The sequence below is a fragment of the Dipodomys merriami genome, unplaced genomic scaffold (genome assembly GCF_024711535.1).
Source record: "Dipodomys merriami isolate MVZ:Mamm:240054 unplaced genomic scaffold, mDipMer1.0.p SCAF_8, whole genome shotgun sequence".
Lineage (NCBI taxonomy): Eukaryota > Metazoa > Chordata > Mammalia > Rodentia > Heteromyidae > Dipodomys > Dipodomys merriami.
The window spans coordinates 22,489,859-22,515,663 of NW_027206401.1; the positions used below are offsets into that span (position 1 = coordinate 22,489,859).

The following is a 25,805-nucleotide window of genomic DNA, read 5'->3' on the forward strand; positions in this document are numbered from 1 at the left end:
TAACACGTTTGTCTTTCTGGTACACCTTTGCCTTAATTGCTGTTCTTCAAGATCAACCGATGCCATCTGTGAGTATTCTCCATCTGCACTTTCGGCTTGCATGTAAGTCGTGTGTGTGTGTGTGTGTGTGTGAGAGAGAGAGAGAGAGAGAGAGAGAGAGAGAGAGAGAGAGAGAGAGAGAGAGAGAGAGAGAGAGAGAGAGAGAGAGAGAGAGAGAGAGAGAGAGAGAGAGAGAGAGAGAGAGAGAGAGAGAGAGAGAGAGAGAGAGCGTTTGCGTGTGTGCAGTGGGAACACCAGGACTAGCCCCAGCTCCTGGCCAGACTCTGAAAGGAGACTGTCGTCTGGGTCCTGCTTCCAAGTCTTTTAACCTCTTGCTTCCAACTCTGCATCGAAGGCAAAAACAAATCTGGAGACCCGTCCCTCCCCTCGCCTGTGATAGGCTGCTTGGAATAGCAACAGCCTGTGTCACCGAAGAGGGCAAAGCCTTCGGAAATAGAAACAAAGTTGATCACAAATCACAGGGCTTTGCCCGAAGTTTTTTTTTCTCTTTTTTTCCCCGCCCCCCCCACCCCGTTTCCCTCCAATCTTCTTCGCATGGTACCATGGAGAAAGTGACCAGTGCTGTCCGTGGGGGCGAGCAGGGTGGTTTGGTGACCGGGGAGAGGCTGTAACTCCTGCGTGACCATGGTACCTGTTGAAAACACAGAGGGCCCCAATCTGCTGAGCCTGAAAGGGAGACAGGCGGAGACCGATGGCAGCTGCGGAACCCGAGGCGGCCGGCATCCTGCCTGCGTGGGAGGTAAACGTGGGGCGGCCGGGCGGCGTGATGGCCCGAGGGCCAGGCTGTGCCCGTGGGCCCCGCGGGGCCGTGGCGTGTGCGGGTGCTTGAGTCCTTGGGAGTGCGCTGCGTGCAGGAAGGAGGCGCTGAGGGGACGGGTAGGGGCGCAGAGCCACCCCCAGCTGCAAGGGAAGGGGTGAAGTTAGGCTGGGACTTTTATGCGTTAGCCAAGTGTGAGTTACCTACACAGCCCGCGCTGGCGCGGGTCCCATCCATGGCTTATATAATGCAGTGTGTAACTCTTCTCATTTTGGAAAGGTTGTTCAGCAAACTGAGTTGTAATCAGACGCATTTCCCCCCACCCCCATTATTTGTCACAAAGGGATAAAATAGGACAAGTGATCCTTGTAAGCACCGCTTTCTACGTTCACATTTTTAGGGGACATCTTAAAAGGATTAGTTTGTAGCTGATGAACATAACTTTCTTTGGAACCTAAGAGTCACTCTAAGCCTAAACCTTCTTCTTTCCTTGCTCCTACTTTCCTTAATACTGGCCTTTTGAAAGGAAACTTCATACGTTTTCCCGTGCAGAAATGAAATTTGGAAGTTTTCATTCATTGGAGTTGTCTTTGTGAACACAAACGCCGGTCTTTATCTCCACATTTATGATTCCCACAACTACATGTCACGCTGCCTGTTCATTTAGTTAGCTAGCAAAGGAGTAGAGACTAGTTGTCATATGAAGTGAAGGCAATTATGAATAATTCTTTTCTTCCCCCCACTTCCCTCAGCTTTTCTTCTCCTGAATCATACATTACAGTCCCAAACTCCATACTGGAATTTCATGAGTCATCAGAAACATTAAATGCTACCAGAGGTATTTGCCTCTCCTTGGCAGGCACGTTGATGTCTGGGTTGTGGGTTTGCCTGATTTTGGAATTGCATCAAGAACCCTCATATGGGGCCTCAGAAGTGGCCCCTTCTCAAGAATAGAGATACTGTCATTCATCTCTATGCTACTTTTGGCCTAGTATCTTAATTGCCTTACCACTTCTAGTCAAGAATGGATACTTGTGGCCATCTTTCAATGTGGCCTGTCAGATCTGCCCCTGTCAGATTTGAGCCAAGCTTGCTGGTCAAACTGAAGTGTTCCCCTAAAAATTTGTACTAGGGAGTAGAGGGAAGAATATAGAGTTTTCTAAATTCCCGAGAAACTGAACCAGAATATAGTCGGCAGAGCAAACTGAACTGGTAATGCAAAGAAAGGGCTAACTAGATGGAATCAGTATGTCACATGTCACAAGAGGATGAAAAGAAACTGTCCAAAAAGGGCATTTTAGTAGCTATTAACAATCAATTATTTAGGTGGGTTCTGATGGCTCACGCCTGTAATCCTAACTACTCAGGAAACTGAGATCTGAGAATCGCAGTTTGAAGCCAGCCTGGGCAGCAAAGTCTGTGAGACTCTTATCTCCAATTAATCACAGAAAAAACCAGAAGTGGTGCTGTAGCTAAAGTGGTAGAGTGCTAGCCTTGAGCAGAAGCAGTTTAGGGACAGTGCCCAGGCCCAGAGTTCAAGTCCCAGGACCATCCCTCCCAAAAGATCAATAAATACCAGAAAGTCTCTCTGAGATTTAATATATTTAAATTAAGAACCTTCACTAAAGAACCTTCATAATGTAGGAGACACAGACAAATTATTTCTGAAAATCTCAGGAGAATACAACTTAGATTTATGCTATGAGTAAAACAAAGATTTAAAACCCTTTTTTAATTACTTTTTGTAGATTTCTCCTGGCTCCCCAAAGTAACTCAACACATAAATGTATAAGTCAGTATGTCATGTAGGGTGAATGTGTGAATTTTTTTACACAGTTTGTTATGATCATCACTAAGTAATTGTAAAAAGGGGTTTCAATTCATCATGTCAGGTTACAAGTCAAATGTGTAGTGATCATTGTCACCCCTTCCATTGTTCTCCTCCATCTCCAAACCCTTTCATTCCCTCTGATGTGTGGTTTTGAAAAGTCACTTCACATCTCCATTTATTAGCCCCAGGATTCTCTCTGTTTTACCAAGATGTTAAGGTTTTTCTAAATAATATTTGTCCAACACTTCTTTCATAATCTTTGTGTTTTAAACATCTATACTTTCTTTTATCTAAGAAATCCAGAATATTTAAAATACGCTTAGTAATTATCACTATATTTCTGTATTCGAAAGTAGTAAGTTTTTGTATAGGAAAATCAGTGTACCAAGAGGAATGAGTGAGCTAAGCCAAGACAAGGTGATGAAATCATGTGGGATACTGAAAAAGAAAAGAAAAGAAAGCAAAACCCCTAAGCTCTGAGGCTGAGCCTTCCTAATGCTATTACACACAATGGAACGTTTTGACCAACTTCTCCATCAGAGAGGTTGCTTTATTCCAAAGACTTACAGGCTAAACAACTTAACTCATTTTCATGAAGCCATGACTCAAAGGGAATCTATTAGGAAAATCTTCAGCTTTAATGTGCAAATTCTAATTGACCTTGTAGAGAAGGTTAAAACACAATTCAAATCCTGGTACTTAGAGCAGATGACAGATGAAGGTGAAGAAAGAAATGACCTGGCTGGAACACCTCTCATCTGAGAACTTGGGGTCAGAGGACTGGTAATTGGCTTAAGTTGATGCAGAGGCTAATGAGGAACTAACTCACTCAGGGCCATCAGGTTTGATGTTTGCTCCTTCCTTCTCCTCTCTCTTATTTCCCAATCTGAACAATTGACTAAGGAGTGAGTTCAGTGAAGTCTCCCTTGTGCCACCCCCCCCCCACTTTTATTTTGTTGGTCATGGGGCTTGAACTCTGGGCCTGAACGCTGTCCCTCAGCTCTTCAGCTCAAGGCTAGTGCTCACCACTTGAGCCACAGCACCACTTCTGGTTTTCTGGTGGTTTATTGGAGATAAGAGTCTCATGGAATTTCCTGCCTGGGCTGGCTTTGAACCGAGATCCTCAGATCTCAGCCTCCTGAGTAGCTAGGATTACAGGTGTGAGCCACCAGTGCCTGGCTTCCTTGCCCCCTTGAAGACCACCTTTTCATAGCTCATCCAAAGTTCTGAAACTTTATGAATTCAGAGTTTTAGAACTGGAATTCAGAACCCACAGAACTGGACTTCCAGAGTCCACTGAAAAGGCAACATTTCACCACTTGGAAGAGGCCACAATCTGGCACTTAACAAGTACGCACTTTCACTACTCAGAATACCACAAGGTGGTTGGTTTCAGATATTTTAAAGCTGTGAGCACCTTTCTACTCCTGGAGGCCCAGGGACAGTCAGTATGTAAGACATAAGTGTAAGTAAAGCCCTATTCAATCTTATTCTCTCAGGTATAGCCTAAATTGGGGCCTTTGAGTTAAGCTCATCTGGCCTTTTCAGACTTTTCTTGGGCAACACAGAGAGATGGAGAAGACTTGTAGGAATCAACTCATCTCTGGGGAAGTGAACTCCAGGACAACCACTGGGACCTCGTGGTAGAGCCTCAGTGTCAGAAAAGAGGTTCTAACAACAGACCTGTTACCTTGGGCAAAGCCAGGTCCGGGGTAAGCCTTCTCAGTTTGGAAGATGTGAGGCCATTCCCAATTTCCCTCAAGCTTTCTCTACATTACAAAATCAAATTATGTTTTAATTTTGTTATATGTACTATGATATCCCCAAAGAAATGATAGGGGTGTTAACTTTTTAAGAACTGGAAGCCTTGTGTCTGGTAAACATCTCCTCTTTCAGATCAGCCCTCACCTCTCTCAAGATGGTACATTCAACCTCACTTGGAAATCACATCAAAAGTCTCAACTTGAGTTTTTGGATGCCTGTGCGGCTTGAGCAAATGGCTCCTCCGGGACCTCCTAGGAAGAGAGAGGCTCTAAACAAATATGGTGGGGTGTATTGTACCATAAACTTCCCACGGTGTTTGGCACACATAGTAAGCAAGAGTAGTGCTTGTTTCTCTCTAAAGACAGATTACCCACAGAAGGCAGAGAGGTGGTCCCTTGCCACCGATCCCCTGTAGCAGGCTCTGAGGCTGTAAAAGGTCCAGCTGCATAGCTGCAGCTGGCACAGGACCAGCCAGCCAAACCCTGGGGCCCACCTGGGCATGCTGAGAGTTCAGCAGTATATACTAGCATGCTTGAACTGGTTTTTATAGCTAGAGTCAATTCTGACAGGTCAATATCTCTGTTCTAATTATTAAATATTTTCAACATCATTTAGTTCTCAGTCAGATTTGTAACAGTAGCTGAGACACTGATCTCCCAGGATTTTGCCTGGTGGTAGCTGATAGAATTGTAAGGTAAGCCCACAGTATATATATATATATATATATATATATATATATATATATATATATAGATAGATAGATAGATAGATAGATAGATAGATAGATAGATAGATAGATAGATAGATAGATAGATAGATAGATAGATAGGTAGGTAGGTAGGTAGGTAGGTAGGTAGATAGATAGATAGATAGATAGATAGATAGATAGATAGATGCCGACATGCATACATTCATACTTATATACATGCCCCTTATGAATTCTCCAGAAAATATGTCTTGATGTTCTAGGTCTTAACACTAGCCAATGGAAACAAACTTCATGCTTGCTAGCTAGGTAGTTATTCTATTGCTTGAGTCATGCCTCCAGTACTTTTTTATTTTTGACCTGGTCATTTTTGAGATAGGGCACTGATTTTTTTTTCCTGGGCTGGCCTGGATTTCAGTTTCCCTATTAACACTTTCCACCATAGCTGGGATGACAGGTGCATACCACCATGCCCAGATATTTCATGAGATGGGGTCTCATGAAGTTCTATTTTGTTTTTGTCCAGACGATCCTCAAACTATCTCTGGTAGATAGTCTCCTAAGTAGCTAAGATTACACTCATGAGCTACTACTTCCTGCCCTGAAAAACTTTACTGTAGGTGTAAGGGAAAAGAAAAAGAAATCAACCTGTCTTTAATAGCAAATTTTAGTTGTTGAAGATTTGTGAGGTTTTATCTTTCATTCAAAAATAGCCCATAAATTATGGTTTCATAGGTAGTATTTTCTCAGTAGGAGAAACCCAAGTATGATTTAGTTTTAGAGTTAAAAAAATTCTAAGAGCTACATGGCCCTCCATTGTGTGTAATTAGCAATGGCTCCCAAGATTGAAGGCAATTGTTTACTCAGAGTATGAGCAAGAACTGGCTGACTTTTTAAGCTAAGTGGAGTTGCGGGGATGGAGGAGAGGTCTAGTTCATTTTTTTCTTCATGGAAGTTTTCTTCAGAAGTATGAATTATCAAATGGCTTAAAAGACACAAAATTATGGTGGTAAGAAAAGAAAATTTGGATAACTCCTTCCCCAAGGTCTATTTTTTATTTGTATACTTAAGGGTGGGGGATTTCATTTTGACATTTCTATATACGATTATAACATATTCTAATCAATCTCACCCTCAATATCACTCTCTCTTTCCCCCTCTCCATTTTTCTCTAAAATAATTTCAACAGGTTTCACTGCTCTATTTGTATGCTTGTAACCAATCAACTTTCATCTTTCATCCCAAAGACTTTTTGACCAAATATCAAATGAGCATAATTTTTTTAATCACACAGTCCCCTCAGAAAGTATCCAGTCTCATTGTAACATTTCTAAACCCCTATTTCATAAAAGTAATATACTATAATTTTTTTAATTTTGTGTGTGTGCTGGTTCCCTTAGCTATTTTGCTCAAGGTCTACCACTTGGAGGTTAATTGGAGACAAGAGTCTTACAAACTTTCCTGGCGGGGCTGGCTTCAAACCATGATCTTCAGATCTCAGCCTTCTTAGTAGCTAAGATTCATGAGCCCCTAGTGTTGATATACACACATTTTTTGTTTTCAGTTAAAATCTCAGAAACTAAACCCTTCAATATATTTTCCAACTAAAACAGACCCAAGCAACTTTCCTCATAAATCAGATATCTAAACACGAGTACTTCTGTTTTCTTGCTTTGTCTTTGTCTTGCTTTGTTCTTTCTACATCACAGCACACTAATTCATTCATTTGTAAATGTCTATGCCTCTGTAATATACTAATTATTCTATATAATACATATAAATGTAGTGAGATGAACATCATTGATCACATTTCAATATTATCAGCTTCCATGATTTTTGAATAATGTCTCCATTTTCTATGATTTTGTCTAAGTATCAAGAGAAAAGGGCAGTCCTTTGTTTCACTTAGAGCAACAGTTTTTTTTTTCTCCTGAAGTAGATCAAGTGTGATTTCACTTTAAATGGTTTGATTGTGATTCCCTTGGACATAATTGTTTTCCACAGAACTCATAACTGAGGTCTGCCTGGCATCACTGCTCAGAGTCTATGGACAACATCCACATAGGGTTAGAGCCAGTGTTTCTCCACTTGGTAGATGTTGCAGTTGGGAGTTATGTGCCAAGCTCACAGCTCATGGTTTAGAAACCTGACATCTGAGCTTCAGACATACAGGCTTTTAAAATACAGACGGGGACAATTATCATTAGGATGGATTTATATGCTGAGAGAACAACATACTTCTCATTTCTATTGGGAAACTCAATTGTAATAAACCATAAGGAAAACTCATAGAGAGACTATTTTATGATGGAATGCCAATTATGGAGGTGCTGATGACTCTGAAAAACAATTCGAGAATTTGTGTGTGTGTGTGTGTGTGTGTGTGTGTGTGTGTGTGTGTGTGTGTGTGTGTGTGTGTGTGTGTGTGTGTGTGTGTGTGTGTGTGTGTGTGTGTGTGTGTGTGTTGTGTAGTGGGGCTTGGACTTGGGCCTGGACACTATTCCTTAGTCTTCTCATTCAAGACTGGAACCACAGCTTTACTTCTGACATTTTGGTGGTTAATTGAAGATAGTCTCATGGACTTCTCTGCCCCCGCTAGTTTCAAACCATGCCCACAGATCTGAGCCTCCTGAAGAGCTAAATTATAGGCAGTAAGAATTCCAGAACCTATGAAAAGGCACAGTTGTTGTACCAGAAAAAAAGTTATTGTTTGATATCAGTAAGGGACTCTTTCAAAGTTTTACTTTCATCTTATAAGCTTTTGTTTTTTGGTTGGTTGTGGGGTCTGAACTCTGGGCGTGGGCGCTGTCCCTCAGCTCTTCAGCTCAAAGCTAGTGCTCTACCACTTGAGCCACAGCGCCTCTTATGGCTTTTTATGCTTATGTGGTGCTGAGGAATCGAACCCAGGGCCTCATGCATTCAAGGCAAGCACGCTACCACTGAGCCCCCTTCCCAGCCCCTCTTATCGATATTTTACCATATCAATTCTGATCAAACAGACTTTTGTGAAAGTGATTGGGGGAAGGCGGGGGCAATGCTTCTACAAACTTTTCTTTCTTATCTTTATACAGCCCAGTGAGCCATCCTCTCCCCTAATACCCAGAGGTAAACAGAGTTCAAGACAGCCAGCATTCTCCTAGTGTTTCCTACCATCTATCTAACAGGCGCCTCTCCCTCCTTCCTTCTCACAATTTTGGGAGTTAGGCAATACTATTTTATATTTCTCTTATAATTAAAAAAAAAACCCATAGGAACAGAAGGTTTAAAGGCTGGTTGGATTTGCCCAAGTCTAGCTCCTACCTAATCAAGCATTCTGAATCCACAGTCCTTCACCATTCATATCAGGTACCTGCTGGCAAAGAAGCAGAGACCTGCCCCCTCAAGCACAGTGGCACCTCACCCCAAATCTAGTCCAAAGATTTCCCCTTTGGCCAGTAATATAATCAACACTCTGTCCAATTTGGGAATTTGGGTATCAGTTACACTCACTACAGAACTTGATTGCATTCTATCGTATGGGTGCTCATATTTTTTTTTCATGAGACATTTTAATATAGAATTGTAAGTTCCTAGAAAAATTATATTTTTGTACCCATTAAAGTTCTGAGATAAGCCACGCTCCTGGCTCCCTCTTCTAATTCTTGATACTGCCAAGGCAGAGATCAAGAGGATCTCAGTGTCAGGCAAACCCAGGCAAAATTTTAAGACCCTATCTGAAAAAATAAAGCATGAAAAGTAACTCAATTGATAAGAACGCACACCTAACAAATGTGACACCCTGAATTCAAATGCTAGTGCTGCCAGAACATAGATAAGTAAGTAAAGCGCTGAGTTGCTAATGCCTAGAAAATGACTACTCATAGTCATGATAGGTAGGAATTATGACTTCTTTGCATGGATTACAAACATGTGTTCTGAGTACTACTCTTAGATATAACCTAAGAATATGTGTCAACATTGTGTTGAACATAACCACCAAAGCTGGTTGCACGGATCATCTTGCTAATCCTTGTCTGCTATTTATGCCCCAGACAATACACATGCGTGATTGGTCAATATGCAAATGAGTAAAGAAGTGCTTGTTGAACTAAAGAGAATTTTTATTCGGTAAGTATTTATTGAGCACCTACTATTGAAAAGGAACAATATTAGATATTTCAGGGTAAAGAAGGATAGATTTTCCTAATTCATCACAAAGATAAAAAATCTAACTACAGTCATGAACTACTTAACAAATGTGATCCACTGTGGACTTAAATTGCACAGAACTCCCTTAATATTCTTTAAGGGACCTTTTCTTTTCATCCTCTGAGCATGCTTTCCTATGCTTAGATATGCAGATATAATTGTGTTATTCTAATCTGCTGCATTCAGTTCAGTTACATGTTATAAAACCACAGAGCCTAAGAGCAATCAGCAGTATTACATAGTCCATTCTGCATGCAGTAGGTTTGTGTGAGTATATCCTGTGATGCTTGCACCACAGTGAAACTGCCTAACAACATATCTCAGAATATATCTCTATTGTAAGCAATATGACTGTGAGATATTCAATAAATATTGAGTGTCCACTGGAAATGAGACTGATGCTAAGGCCTAGGACCCAATGGTAAACAGGTAGCATCCAGGTAATGCAAATGCTTACTGTCTTGTTAGATGAGAATGGCAAAAGATCAAGAATCCTACAGTGGAGGAGATAGATACACATATTATCTTAGTGCACATGTTACACAGAGGGATGTTCAGCCACTTCTTGAATGTCATTGGAGACAATATGGATAAGTTTAGTCCAGAACATAAAACTGCCAGAAGCCATGGGTCAGCCTATAATCCTAACTACTCAAGAAGCTGAGAAGTGCAGTTCAAAGCCAGCGAGGCAGAAAAGTTCATGAGATTCTTATCTCTAATAACTCAGCAAAAAAACCCCTAGGAAGTAGAGCTGTGGTTCAAGGGACAGAATCAGCCTTGGGCAAAAAAAAACTAGGGAACAGCAGCCAGGCTTTCCAAATCCACTAATTGCAATAAATAACTAAATAAAGTATAATATATAATGTATACGATATAATATAATACTATAATATATAAGATAGAGAGCCAGGCACTGGTGGCTCATGTTTGTAATCCTATTTACCCTAGTGGCTGAGATTTGAGGATTGTGGTTCAAAGCCAGCCTGGGCAAGAAAGTCCATGAGACTCTTCTCCAATAAACTGGAAGTAGCACTATAGCTCAAGTAGTAGAGCTTTAGCCTTGAGCAAAAGAGTTCAGTGCCCAGGCCCAAGTTCAAGACCCATTACTGATTGTGTGTATATGTGTGTGTGTGTGTGTTTCTAGAATGTTCTAAACCTAGAAAATAGCCTATATATGTTTGGAGAAAATAGAATAACATCTTCAGGGAACTGCAGATATCTAAGTATGATGTGAACACAGAATTCAAAGCACAGAAAGCGGGTGACCAAGGCATCTGTGCTGTTAGCAGTGACTGGGATGTATGTATGTACCATGGGAGCCGGAATTCTTGAGAAGGCGACCGTATACTTTAGAGAAATAGAGAATGTTTCTGGGATTAATGATACTCCGGATACAATGAGGGAGTCTTAGAAAACCATACCTGCAAGTCTCCAATCTCCCTAGCTTTAAGAGGCTTCCATTCTTTTCTTTTTTTTTGGTGGTGGGGTCTGGTCGTGGGGCCGGAACTCTGGGCCTGGGTGCTGTCCCTCAGCTCTTCAGCTCAAGGCTTGAGCCACAGCACCACTTCCAGCATTTTTCTTTTTGCTTATGTGGTGCTGAGGAATTGAACCCAGGGCCTGGCATGCAAGGCAAGCGCTCTACCACTGAGCCACCTTCCCAGCCCCATTCTTTTCATATTCAAATAAAATCAGTGAGTGAACACTCCCAGCTCCTTGCTCCCACCCCTTCCTATTCCCAGTCACACACAACCCTCAGGAAACTGTGGTTCTTCTGACTGCTTCCTTCCCCAGCTGTGTGTTTTCCTGGGATGTCTTGTTCTTTATTCCCACCAACAGGGCTTTCCCCCATCCCTGCTCTTAGATATTCCTAGATTACAGGCCCTTTCCTTTCACATTCCCAAGTCCTATTCATATAAACACTTAGTACATTTTCACTGATGATTTGAAGAGTACTGCTGCCCTTGTCTATTAGATAAGCATGGAGGTGCAGATACTATTGCAATCCCCTCAGGACTGAAGTACAGGGCTGCCCAGGAATAAACATACCTTATCCAAAAAATAAGCGAATGCTGCTTTCCAGTGGCTCACCCCTGTCATCCAAGCTACTTAAGAGGCTGGGATATGAAGATCATGGTTTGAAGCCAGCCAGGGCAAGGAGCATCCATGAGACCCTTATTTCCAATTAACCACCAAAAATCTGTAATGTAGCTTTGGCTCAAGTGATAGAGCACTAGCTTTGAGCACAGAAGCTCAAGGATAGCACCTTAAACCTGAATTAATTAAAAAAAAAAAAAAAGTGAAGCAGAAAGGGCTGGAAACATGGCTGAAGTGGTAGACTGGTAAAGTGGTACTGGTAGGCCAGTACCACACACACACACACACACACACAATTTTTCTCTTATAGTGGATTTTTCAAATCCACTGAATTTCTTTCTTTTTTTCTTTTCTTTTCTTTCTTTCTTTTTTTTTTTTTGTCAGTTGTGGGGCTTGAACTCTGGACTTCGGTGCTGTCCCTGCACTCTTCAGCTCAAGGCAAGTGCTCTATCACTTGAGCCACAGTGTCACTTCTGGTTTTCTGGTGGCTTATTGGAGATAAGAGTCTCACGGACTTTTCTGCCCAGGCTGGCTTTGAACAGAGATCCTCAGATCTCAGCCTCCTGAGTAGCTAGGATTAGAGGCATGGCTCTAAATCCACTAAATTTCTTGTAATCTCACTTTTCTAAAATTAGTAGATCCCTCCCCATATGCCATGTTGCTTCTTTGACTTCTTCTCATGCCCACTCTCCCTCACTGGATAAATTATCTTCAACCTTTCCTCCATTTCTCCTATTTCTTGGCTCCATTCGCCTTGCTCCATTCATAGTCTTTCTTATGTGAGCATCTAGATGATAATTATACAAATAAGGTATTCCTCATAAAAGGACCCCCATCTATAGGATTTACAATATTATTTATGTACTTTCCATTTTTACCCTTATTGAAGTTAAACTCTTCAATTGTTAAACTAAAGCAGAAAGAGGTTGATTCTCAAGCATTTTGAATATATGGATTCCTTTGTAAATAGAAAAATAACCTCAAATTCTCATGTAATAATCTTTGCAGTTTTATTTTGATTGACTAGAAAATATAGAATGGCAGAAAGCTACTGTGTATTCATTGGTATATCAAATTTTAAAACTCCCATAAAAGCCAGGTGCCGGTGGCTTACGCCTCTAATCCTAGCTACTCAGAAGGCTGAGATCTGAGGATCGCAGTTCAAAGCCAGCCAAGGCTGGAAAGTCCATGAGACTCTTATCTCCAATAAACCACCAGAAAACCAGAAGTGGCACTGTGGTTCAAGTGGTAGAGTGCAGCCTTGAGCTGAAGAGCTGAGGGACAGTGCCCAGGCCCAGAGTTCAAGTCGCACGACTGACCCCTCCCCCCCGAAAAAAAAAAAAAAAAACCCAACAACAACGACGAAAACTTCCATACATTTGAAAACCAAAAAGCATGGTATTTTTTTCAACATAAAATGATCAGACTTGGGGAAGTTTTAAATGCCTACAGCTCAATATAGATTCCCACATACGGAGAATCATCATCTAGAGACAGCAAAGGCATCTAGGCAGGCTGGCTGCTGCTTTGTTCTCTCTCCTTCTCTCTCTCTTTCCCTCTCCCACTTCCTCTTCCTCATTCCATCCCTCCTCCCCCGTGGCACTAAGGTTTTTAAAAAAATTTTTTTTAATTATTATTATCTTTAATAGTTGTACAAAGAAGTTCCCATTCTCCAAAACAGTATATGAATAAGAAGTGTCTGATAACATTGTCACACATCACTCCTAACCCATCCCTTCTCTCACTTTTCTTTTCTTTTTTAAAAATTGAGATTAGGTGATACATAAAATTTGCATATTTCACAATATGGTGGGAAAGTAATACTTAAAGTCCCAAACACATTTTAACCTTTACAAGGCAAATTGTTATTATCATGGTCTATAAACTTTGTGAATTCTATGAGCTTTGACAATACAATTATTTCTTTGTGGCACTAAGGTTTGAGCTCAGGGCCCTGCACCTGCTATGTAGGTGCTCAGCCTCTGAGCTATGCCTCCAACCCTTTTTGGGCTGGTTATTTTTTTTTTTTTTGCTGGTCCTGGAGCTTGAACTCAGGGCCTGGGCACTGTCCTTGAGCCTTTCTGTGATCAAGGCAAGTGCTCTACCACTTGAGCCACAGAGTCACTTCTGGCTTTTTCTGTTTATGTGGTACTGAGGAATCGAACCCAGGGCTTCATGCATACTAGGCAAGCACCCTATCACTAAGCCACATTCCCAGCCATGTGCTAATTATTTTGAGATAGGATTTTATTCCCTGCCTGAGCACAAGCGTGGACTATAATCCTCTTATTCTAGAAGGACAGGTATATGCCACCCCCAATGCCTTGATTCTTCCACTATGATGGACTCTTGAGATGGACATTTGAGGACTTTTCTTCTCAGGCTTTCTTGGAACCACTGTCCTCCATATCTAGCTTTGCACATAGCTAGGATAACAGGCATGCCACTGTGCCCAGACATTGGTTGAGGTACCTGATCTCAATAGCTAGAATTCCAGGCATGAGCTTCCAGTGGCTAGTTTGTTCAGATTCAATTCTTCTTCATTGTTCATTCAAAAATCCTCATGTAAACACAGACACATTTACAATGACAAAAGCATTGAAAGTCATAATTATTTGTCAGTCAGTTAGTACTTTATACTAAACAGATGTATGAAATGGGGCAGCAAAATGTCAGCTTTCTATGAGATCCACTGGACATCCATTTTTCACTATCCAGGGAAAGGCAAGACGACTCCATGAGACACTTAGAGCTGCCTTCTCAAAAGTCCAAAGGATCTTTTCCCTAAAGCCCAATTCTTTCCACCCCATAACTTCTCTTTTGATCTCTGTTCAGGAGCTACAATCCCCAGGACTTCAACAATTCTGAGATCGATAGGAAAGACAGTGACTCATTGCATTTGGAAACATGAAACAAATGGGAAGAAAGGATTCAGTAAAGAGAGCCATTAGTTTTTTACACATTGTTTTTGACGAAGAACGACACCCTACTTTAAATGATCCGGGAATGATGCCCCCTGTTCATAATCGAGGAACCAAAAAGTGAAAGCAGAAATTTCCTTTCCAGGAAAGGAACTTCGGGCTTAGGAATTGGGCTAACATCCCTCAGTTTTGCCTTCAGTTTCACACCTCAGAGTATCTAACTGGCTAGTCAGTGTGCCAGATACTGAGTACTCACTTCTGATTTTCCATCTTTTGTTTCTGGGTAACTAAAATAAGGTTCAACACTCACTGCCCAGGCCAAACCTTGTGACCAAGTTTGACCAATGACCCACTGGTCCTGATCAATGAGACATTACAGTAAGTCTTCCAGGATGCTTTCTCATAAAAGGAGAGAGGCTTCAGAGATAAGCTATGAGTCTGCTTCCATTATCTCCGGCCCTTGGCTCTGGTGGTGTGGAGATGTGGTGGGCACTTGCACATGCGTGAAAAGCCAGGGAACAAGAGAAACTCTCTGGGGAAGCAGGAATAGAATGGTGAGCCAAGGGGAACCCTTGGAAATTCCATACCCAATGTGGCCTTGTTAGATTAATAAAATGTCATGATGTTATAAGGCTGTTTTTCAAGTTTGCCTGACTTGAAAGGTGAATTTAATGCAGTAAACCTGGGTATCAGCAACGTTTCACACAGAATGGAAAAAATGCATTTTGAGACTTTTAGTAGTTGCTTTCGCAACTACTTTTGTTGTAAATATAATTTTAAAAGTAGCCTGTAACAATGAGATGTACAAGTCGTTATGTCGAAAACGAACTTTACAACTTTGGTGGGCGGGGAGGGGGGAGGATTGGGTGGAGGGGCGAGGGGAGGATGGGAATGGGAAGGGGAAACAAAGGAGGAGGCTACAATGCTTGATAAGAAATGTACTCATTATCTTGCCCGTGTAATCATAACCCCTCTGTACAGTATTTTCACAAAAAAAAAAAAAAACCAAAAAAACAGAAACTGGAAAAAAAAAGTAGCCTGTGGCTCATTGTAGTGACACATATCTCTAATCTCTCAGCAATCAGGAGGCTGAGGTGATACGATCATGAGTTTCAGGCTAGCCTATTTCAAAAGAGAGAGAAAGAAGAAAGGAAGGGAAAGAGGGAGGGAGTCAGGGAAAGGAAGGAAACAAGCCTGGAATCCTAACTACTAGGGAGGCAGAGATCAGATCAGAGGATCCTGGTTTAAGGCCAGCTCAAACATGAACTCAGGAGATTTCATCTTAACTAATGTCTGGGTACAGAGGTATGAGTGTGTTATCTTATTTTGAGGGGAAACACAATGGCTGGGTATAGAGACACTGCTATTCTAACTACAATGGCAGGTTGTTTTGTAGGGGCAGGGATATTTGAGCTGGACCTTTAAAGATGAATTAGGTTTTGCTAGGCTGTGAGGGGAGATGTGAGGCAGGGGAGAGACCAACCTCATATACAGAGTTGACATTTAATTACATACACATACACACACTTACATGTACCACACATGGCAATGAAATACCTTATGATCCCTGTAATGGTGTTTTGAACAAGCTCATGATAAGACTGAAAGCTTTATGGAAATGCTGATAGCATACTAGCCAAACCTAAGCATTTATGTAACTATAAAATTCTGCATGCTGACCATCACACAATGCCACATGTGAACCTTCACCTGATCGTTGCAGATGAAGGAGAGGATTGAGGTTCCATATTTGGAAATGTTGCTGCGTCTGCTCACTCTTTGAGGATTTCCACAAGCATTATCATGCAAAACATTAGAAGTGAGAATAGAGACATAAAGCAGGGTGCCTGCGAGCAACTTTTAGTCTAAGAGTGAAGAAAAACAGGTCCACAAAGTGAGTCCCCTTACAGTGAGTGGGGAACAAGCGACCAAATCCAACAGGGCAGGGGTAAAACAATGACGCTGGAGGGTCTTCCTGGTGGAAGATGATCTGGGAGGAAGGCATTTGGGGGGAAGGAGCAAAGAAAGCAGAGATAACAATAGCAAGGGCTTTTGGGGACCATTGCAAGCTTTTCTTGAACAAAGCAGGGGGAAAAAAGGAGTTCTTTATAATTTGCCAAGTTTTCACAATTGGTCAAGCTGGATAATGACCTGGCTGCCTGCCAAGGAGACCTGTGTACGCCTGTTTTTTGGTCTGCTGTGGGATTCAGTCAGGCGGCAAGAATCTATTGTGGGCTCATTATGTACATGCTCAGGAATGGACATCTGGGGAAGAACGGGAAGGAGAAGTAGGCAGAAACTCAAATATTGTGAAAAACTGAGCGTCTCCTGCCTGCTTATAGTCATGGTTTCACATGACTCGCCGTGTGAGCAGGGACAATGCAGCTATTATTATAGCAGCCAGCACTACAATCTCTTGACCAGTGCCAGTCCCCTCTCCCCCTCTCTCCCTCAGGGCTGGGGGTCTGGGGGCTCATTTGCATAAGGATTCTTGATGGTGGTCGTGTCTTCTTGCCATCTTAACTGCTTCAAGGGGCACACTAGAGCCTTTCCTTTTATAGAAAAGTACCCCCAAAGACAGGGACAAGCCAAACTCCAAGCCTTGTGGGTCCTATAGCATCCACTTGGATGATTTCCACATGAAATGGAAGCAGCTGAGAATTCCCTGTGGTACTTTTGAAGGAAGACAGAGATGTAGAAGCAGGGGCCCCATGAAGCAAGGCTATGAGCAAGTGGCTGAGGATAGATACTAACTATGATCATTATCATCAAAGACAGAGCTAGGTTTGTGTGTGTGTGTGTGTTTAAATAACTAATTCTGTATGTTCCCACTCTTATAGCCCTGGCTACTTCCTAGTCTATTCATCTAACCCAGATGTGAGAAAGTAGCACCAGGAAAAAATGTCCCTCTGATGGAAGACTTAAAATGGCCTAGTTTTGGAAGCATTCTGGGTAGTTTTTACAGTGAACTGGAATTTCACAAGCCTAATCAGACACTGTACATGGCAGTAGAAGTTCAGCGGTCTTCAATCCCAGTCATAAGGTGAACGAGGATGTTAGCTTGTAGTAAAACTTTTACAATATAATGGGCAACTAAGATTCACACAGCTAAGACCTCAGCTCAGTTCTGTAGCACATCAACCCCATCTTGATACAACTTTCCATGTGAGACAAAGGCCAGAGAATGACCTGGTGGAAGTTTTTAAACATTTAGAGGTTCATTGTTTAGAGATAAAAAATACATCAGTAATAAGAAAATAATACGTTGTAATAACATTTAATTTTTAAATAATTCATATGTAAATACTTTCATTACATCTCTGAATGATTATAGTGAGTGTTAAATTCTGGACTTTAATAGGGACATTGACACACTGGGATTGCTTCCGGACTGCGCACATCTTTGTCAGTGTTCTCTGAGCCCCAGGCTAAAGAGCTAGGCAAGAAAGCAGCCGAAGCTGGACCCCTCCTCTGTCAGTAGTGTTTTCGGCAGACAATTGGAAGCTGTCAGTGTAAGCCACCATCTTCAACTAAACCCACCTCCTCTAAGGGAGGATAGTAAAACATAAAAAGAAGGGACCCTTGAATCTTGAGGAGTCTTGATTTTTGTAGAGACATGCCATTTTTTTCTATCACAAGAGAAAGCAAGGAAGAGGAAAGAGAAAGACGGAGGCAACGACAATCTTTTGCTGCCCATACAGTTCCAGCGTCAGTTTCTTAGCTCAGTGTCACTGTTTCTGAACATCCTTAACTCAGTGTCTCCAGCTAACTCTCCAGTCAGAGTAACAGAGACTAAATGCCAAGAGATTAACACACATGATAACCAGCAGATCATAGATAAAATGAACAATGTCTACAGGAGGTAAGAATAATACATTATTCAAATAGGAAGATTTGACCTAATTTTTCCTTACAGTAAAGGGATTTGTTGCTGAGGATTTAGTGAAAAAATGGGACAATGAAGCTTGTGGAGACTGGTTTGGGAAAGGGGGAGGCCAGGAGGAGGAAGGGTTGAATTTAATAAAGGCACTTTGTATGCATGTACAGACATGTCATTTTGTATAACTAATTGATACTAATGAAAATATTTTTTTTTGTGGGTCATGGGGCCTGAACTCTAGGCCTGGGCACTGTCCCTCAGCTCTTCAGCTCAAGACGAACGCTCTACCACTTGAGCCACAGCACCAGTTCTGGTTTTCTGGTGGTTTATTGGAAAGAAGAGTCTCACGACTTTCCTGCCTGAGCTGGCTTTGAACTGCGATCCTCAGATCTCAGCTTCCTGAGTAGCTAGGATTACAGGCGTGAGCCACTGGTGCCCTGCCTCCATGGGATTCTTATCTCCAATTTAAAAAGATTATATGAGAAAAAGAAGATGTGGAAACTGAGATCATAAATAGACCTAGCAGATTTAAAGTAGTTTTTTTGTGAGGAAAAAAAAGGACATAATAAGTAATAAAGATATCACTGCATGCTTATGTGTCTTGGAGGCAAGGCCTTGATTTGTTTTATTTCACTACACACACACACACACACACACACACATTTCCATGTAGCAGAAACGGTATGTTTATAAAGAAGAAATCCATGTTGCCAAAGCCTTTTGAATGACTCAGAGAACATTGAAAGATGTCACTGAGATGCAGTAGCTTTTCTGTACCTATCCAGATTCACTTTCTGTCTTTTCCCAGCCACTCCCAGGACAGTGGGGGTGGGGTGGGGGACTGGGTTTGAATCCAAGGTCTTAATGCTTACTAGGCAGGTGCTCTGCCACTCAGAGCCCACTCCTCACACCACACAGGATTTTGTGCTCCACACACTGTGTGCTGGCTACCTGTTAGTTCCCTAAGGCATGGCTGCAGCTTTCCTGTCCTGTAGTCTGGAAACTTCTCTCTACTGTATTTGGCATGCTCTTCTTCCCTCTGGCACTTTCTGTTTTGTTTCTATTCTATCGATCTATTTGTCAAGCATAAAACAGATATGTGAGCACCTGCCACTGGAAATTCATAGCTGTGCACCTTTTGACATACCTGCTAGTATTTGATATTAAAAATAACAAAACAACAAGAGGTTGCCTGCCCTCCCCTGCCAGCCTGCTCTATTGCACCTACCTTCTTCTAGATTGTTCCCTTCCTCCCTTCTAACATTGCCTTAACTTTGTTAAACCATTCCCATACCTTTACCTCACGTTCCAATACACTCTGTGCATTTACAAAAGCCAATTGTTGCCTAATTGTGGCCAAGGACACACAGAGAAAAGTGTGCTGGTTTCATTTGGGCCTTGGTTGTTGTAGAAAATGTGTAACCTTTCTAGAGCTTCCTGTTTCCTCTACCTTGCCTTTAGAAGTTTGCTTTAAGAAAACTGGGGAGGGATGGACCTAAAAGGCCAGATGAATTTTGAATCGAACCCCAAGACCCACACTAACTTGGGTCCTCTTGTTTGCTCAGGTCTAATCATCTGTGTATCTTGAGTAGCCATCCACACTCAACTAAAAAACAACATAAATAGATAAAAGGAAACTGGACTTCCTGTCTTTGTGCTTTTTTCCTAAACAAGGAAAATAATTGTTGTTTTTTTTTTATCTAGCTGAGTTTTAGTTAATTCGTTGTGTGCACTCAATATTCTGAAAAACGTATACAAGGTTAAGTCTCCATGTGGAAAGTAAGTGTTCAGCATAGCAACACAGAACTGACCTCTCTGTTTCTCTTCTCTGCTTGTAGACTGCAGCATGTTTATCTTCCTGACATCTGTCACCGCCGCTGTCAGTGGCCTCCTGATGGGTTATGAACTCGGGATCATCTCTGGGGCTCTCCTGCAGATCCGAACTCTATTAGCCCTGACCTGCCATGAGCAGGAGAGGGTGGTGAGCTCTCTCCTCATCGGAGCCTTCCTTGCATCTCTCACAGGAGGCTTCCTCATAGACAGGTATGGCCGAAGGCTTGCGATCATCCTGTCCTCCTGTCTACTTGGGCTGGGAAGCTTGGTCTTGATACTCAGTTTGTCCTACACAATGCTTATTGTGGGACGCATTGCCATAGGGGTCTCCATTTCCCTCTCTTCCATCGCCACTTGTGTGTACATCGCAGAGATTGCCCCACCACACAGAAGAGGCCTTCTGGTGTCACTCAATGAGCTGATGATTGTCACCGGCATCCTTTTCGCTTATATTTCAAATTATGCATTTGCCAACGTTGCCCAGGGCTGGAAGTACATGTTTGGCCTCGTTATTCCCTTGGGAGTTTTGCAAGCGATCGCCATGTACTTCCTCCCGCCAAGCCCTCGGTTCCTGGTGATGAAAGGACAAGAGGAGGCTGCTAGCAAGGTTCTGGGAAAGTTAAGAGGAATTGCAGATGCCACTGAGGAGCTCACGATGATCAAGTCATCTTTGAAAGATGAGTATCAGTACAGTTTTGGGGATCTGTTTCGTCCCAAGGACAACATGAGGACCCGAATCATGATCGGTCTCACCTTAGTATTTTTTGTACAAGTCACTGGACAGCCAAACATATTATTCTATGCATCAACTGTGTTGAAGTCTGTTGGCTTCCAAAGCAATGAGGCAGCTAGCCTGGCCTCTACTGGGGTTGGGGTGGTCAAGGTGGTAAGCACCATCCCAGCCACTCTTCTGGTAGACCACATCGGAAGCAAAACCTTCCTGTGCATCGGCTCCTCCGTGATGGCGGCCTCCTTGCTGACCATGGGCATCGTGAACCTCAACATCCATATGAATGTCACCACCATCTGCAGGAGTCCCAGTCATGGCAACCAGTCCTTGGATGAGACTGTGTTTTTTGAAGCTGGAAATCTGTCAACCAGCAACAGTACTGTCAAAGAGCACTTTAAAGGGACCACTTCTCACATGGGGGGCTCGCTTGCACCCACAGGAAGTGACATGGGTAAGAGAGAGGAGATGACTTCCACATCTTGGCCAAATGTTGGTCGAAGCCACACTGAATACCAGATGGTCACAGACCCTGCCCCCGTCCCAGCTGTTTTGAAATGGCTGTCCTTAGCCAGCTTGCTGGTTTACGTGGCTGCTTTCTCAATTGGTCTAGGACCAAGTAAGTACTTTATTCATTTTCCTTACCTCTTTAGAAATATTCTTGTCCTGCTTTTGATCAGGCAGAGCAATCTCCTGTGGTGTAATGCCTCATTCTACATAAGTATTAGAAGCAAGCTGAGAATAATTCTAATCACCTGATGTTTCTGCTAATGCAAAAAGCTTGGCTTGGCTTGTGTTTGCTACTTGAAAGCACAAAGGCTAATATTCAACTGAAGGGTAAGTTTTCCACTGTATTCTTTAATGTAGTTGACAGTATAAATCAGACCTGGAAAGAGACGTATTGCCCAGGGGCATTATATTGTCTTATAAAAGTAAATTTACTGGGTTACATTTTTCTCCATGGCATTCCTGAGTATCTTTCTGAGAAAACTTTCTTAAGGATGGATTGACTAGAAAAAAGTAGGTTGTCACTTGCAGTTTAGACATCTTTTAGCCTCACACCCAAAGTCTAAACATTTTCATAGGATGGTTACGAAAGGCTTTTGTATAGCAAGAAAAAGTGTTTTTAAAAGAATGAAGAAAAATCTTTTTCTAACACCTTCACTTCCTATTCCCCATTCTTATTCCCTACGTGCTTCTTTCTTATCCCTTCTGGCCTCCCTTTCCTTCTTTTTCTTTTTTTTCCCTTTTCCTCTTTTCTTTCAATATCTCTTCTCTACAACAGAGTCAGTTTTGAAACTTGTTTACAAGGATCAAAACAGCAAACCAGTTGTCTCAAATGAAGATAATTGTTGGAGGTTCCCAATTAACGTCAGAAGACACAGATGGTGTTGAAGAAGGAGTCTGGTGGAGGAATGTAGGTCTTCTGTGCCAGATGTTGCACAAGGTTTCTGGAAAGACCATGTACAGGCTTCCTCTAGCCAACCCCTGCTAACTCAAAAGCAGGCAGTCGCATCTATCATGTGTAGCCAAAACCCATACTTAATTCAAGACAAATAGGAGCAAACAGCCAGGCCTTATTCCTGTCATCAGGTAGGCTAAGAGTGAATGGACTATGCTACATCTCCATGTTAGCTTCTTCTTGGTATTGACCAGCAGAGCTGCCCTGCTCCAACTCTGTGAATTAGTAACTAGGCTTGCACAGATGGTGTAGCTCTCCTGCCCCTCCCTCCCCCTGTCCCCCAGCTCTACCTCTTCATTATTCATCTTCTACTCCAAGTTGGAAAATACCAGTTTCTGGATCTTGATTTGTTCAAGTTTCAGAGAGGTGAGAAGGGATTAAGTTGATGGACATTGATCTTTGCTGAGTCAGTGATGGCAGTTAAGACCTAATCAGCTGTGGCAAGATTGGGTCATAGGAAGACTGGGGATGTCTAGCATGGGAAAGGTTTCAGATCTTGTGGAGTCTGCATTCTTCCTTCCTTCCTTCCTTCCTTCCTTCCTTCCTTCCTTCCTTCCTTCCTTCCTTCCTTCCTTCCTTCCTTCCTTCTTTCTTTTGTCATGGGGCTTGAACTCTGGGCCTCAGTGCTGTCTCTGAGCTCTTCAGCTCAAGGGGAGCATTCTACCACTTGAGCCACAACATCACTTTTTGTTTTCTGGTGGTTAATTGGAGAAATAGTCTCATGGACTTTCCTGCATACACTGGCTTTGAACTGTGATTCTCAGATCTCAGCCTCTTGAGTAGCTAGGATTACAGGCATGAGCCACCAGCGCCAGGCTTGTGGAACCTTCTATATGAAGAAGTTTTATTCATTTGATGAACTTTGGGTGGTAGTTACCAATCCACTGATTTCGTTTGATGGAATCTTTTTTTCTTCCTATATGTTCATCGTAAAACTAAATCTCCTTTAGATATCAATTTTCTTGATATAATCTTTTTTTTTTTTTTGGTCAGTCATGGGGCCTGAACTCTGAGCCTGGGTGCTGTCCCTCAGCTCTTCAACTCAAGGCTAGAGCTCAAACACTTGAGCCACAGCACCACTTCCAGCTTTTTCTGCCTATGTGGTACTGAGGAACCGAACCCAGGGCCTCATGCATGCAAGGCAAGCACTCTACCACTGAGCCACCTTTCCAGCCCTTGATTCAATAATTTGAAATATTAAGAATCAGTAAAGAATCTAAGAAAATGTCAGCTGGTAGAAAGGACTGGTTTTAATTCAGAGAGCCTCCTGAGTTTGAGTTTATATTGTGGTACATACTATAATAAGAGAGATGTTGGCTTTAAACTTCCAGAATCAACCTATTCCTAGCTAGGGTCTTTTCAATCTCATGCCACTGTTTTATCTTTAGTTTGGGGGCAATTTAAAAAACTGAAGTCAATGGGCTGGGAAGGTGGCTCAGTGGTAGAGCGCTTGCCTTGCATGCCTGAGGCCCTGGGTTTGATTCCTCAGCACCACATAAGCAAAAAGAAAAAAGCTGGAAGTGGCACTGTGGCTCAAGTGATAGAGCGCTAGCCTTGAGCTGAAGAGCCAAGTTACAGCACTCAGACCCAGAGTTCACGACCCATGACCAGACGCCCCCCCCCAAAAAAAAAACAAAAAAACTGAAGTCAATGCTTCAGTCTTGACTGCAATTTTCTTTAAAAAAATTATATTAGAACAAGAGTTCCCTTTCAAAGGCTTCAGTTCGATTTTTAAAGATAATTATTGGCTATTATTTGTCTACTTTCTCCTTCCCTCTCTCCCAGTATTCTTTCAGGTAGCTAGTAATCCTTTGAGAATAAGCACAGCACAGGTCATACAGTCAATTAAAGGAAGGTCAGGAAGGAAAACTGATCACATGTAACAGTGTGAGGAGCTGCTCTCAAACCAGGATCACGAGTGATATGCATAAGGAATTGCTTTCAGGTAACACACAATTGTGAGAGACGCTGAGGAAAGGTCTAGAAGGAAACACAAACTTATCAGTCAGAGCCACAAAGAGAAGCTAGTAGAGCCTCTATTTGCTTACTATGGCTGAAATCAAAGCAGAAGGAGGTAAAAACCATCCAAGATACACACCACTTATAGAACAATGGCTGCCTTTCTACAAAAACTCTCACAATGTGCCTGGCCTGGGACTTGGAGGATCTGATCAACCTTACTTTCTCCCTGACATCTATGAGGGGAAATCAGTGGTCAGCAGCAGGGTTTACACCAATCAGCAAGTAAAGGCCCAAAGTATCCCTTTGGCCTTCCAAACTCAGCAAGTTTTTCTTCTTGATAATTCTCATCCAGGTCTGCATGGGAAGGGAATTCTGGGAAATGTAATTCCAGTATATATAGCCAAACATGACACAGTACAGAAGCATCAGAATAAGAAATTCTAGAGTAAGAGAGAATAGGTGGGAATGGAAAATAAATGTATTTATGGAAATGTTAAAGGTCCACAACTCAGTCTTCAGTTGCTTCGATAAACATTTCTTGAAAACTGCAAGGTTAATTATGAAAATGTATGACTAACTTCCATTCTATTCACTTCTAAAAGAAAAGAAAATGAGGTTGTTTTATTAATGTCATTTGGCCCATGTTTCTTTAACTATAACAGTGAAAACCACTCTGGCTAATGCACTGTAAATGCTTTCATGTTTGTTTTCTTAAGAACGTTAATGATCTCCCTTGAGCTGACGATTCTACTTATCTCCAATTCTATCATCTCACATGACTGCTAGTTCTTTCTTTCCCCCATGAGTATAAGACTTGCCTACTTCAATATTTCACTGTCAGCCAAAGACAATTCCAAGGCCGAATTATTTTTGCTTTTATGCCAGGATCTCTTCCCACTTTTCCCGCCAGCCACTCAGGGAAGATGCCATGGGCCCTTTGCTCAGACCAGTCAATGAGCAAAAGCTCTTAGATGGCTCTGATGTTCATTGTTTCCTTCCTATTTCTGCCATCCTATTCTAGCTCTATGTACTTATTCCTAGATTACTAGAGACTCTTCCAGGCCAGGCCCCTCTCATACTCATCCATCTTCCCTTCCAGTATTCTCTTAATAGGGTTTTCCTCCTGTCTCCCAAGTTTTCAAATCTTCCATGCTGTCTTATTTTATACCCTCTCAGAGAAATCAATGCTTTTCAAGATGAAAAGATTAGAAAGTTTTTAGTCCAACCACTTCCTTTTATTGAAAAGAAATAAGAAGCTGCAAGAGATTTAAAGTCACACTGACATCTAGAATTCTAGATCCCTGTAGGACACTGTCTGCCAATATAGAACCCATCTTTGATGAGAATATTGCTTTTAAAGGCTCTCCATCATCCTACCCACCTGTAAGGGCAGCTGTACATTCATATTGTAGTCTATGGAGTTATTTCCAGGTCACTATTAACCTAAAACATGTGAAAACACTACATTCACAGTAAGTGATGAGCCAGGCATTGTACAATGAGGCAATCATTTACCCATTTGGGGTTTCTTTATTTCCCACTGCTCAGCTTCCCCTCGATTCAATAACTATTAAGTGCTTTTCATCTCTCCTGTTTTGGCTCAATCCAAATCTTCCCTAT

General features: G+C 42.1%; 1 protein-coding gene across 2 annotated transcripts in view; it reads left to right on the top strand.

Moving 5' to 3' along the window:
- Positions 1–498: 498 nt before the first annotated feature.
- Positions 499–25,805, top strand: part of Slc2a12 (solute carrier family 2 member 12) — a 50,602-nt gene continuing 25,295 nt past the window's right edge. Inside the window, exons 1-2 of one of the 2 annotated variants that reach the window (XM_070010553.1) lie at positions 499–799; positions 20,040–21,380. In XM_070010553.1, coding sequence (XP_069866654.1) covers positions 685–799; positions 20,040–21,380 — 1,456 coding nt within the window. In that variant the 5' untranslated portion in view covers positions 499–684. Of the gene's footprint in view, positions 800–4,051; positions 4,114–20,039; positions 21,381–25,805 lie in introns of those variants that run through there. The other variant, XM_070010554.1, reaches the window with a different exon arrangement.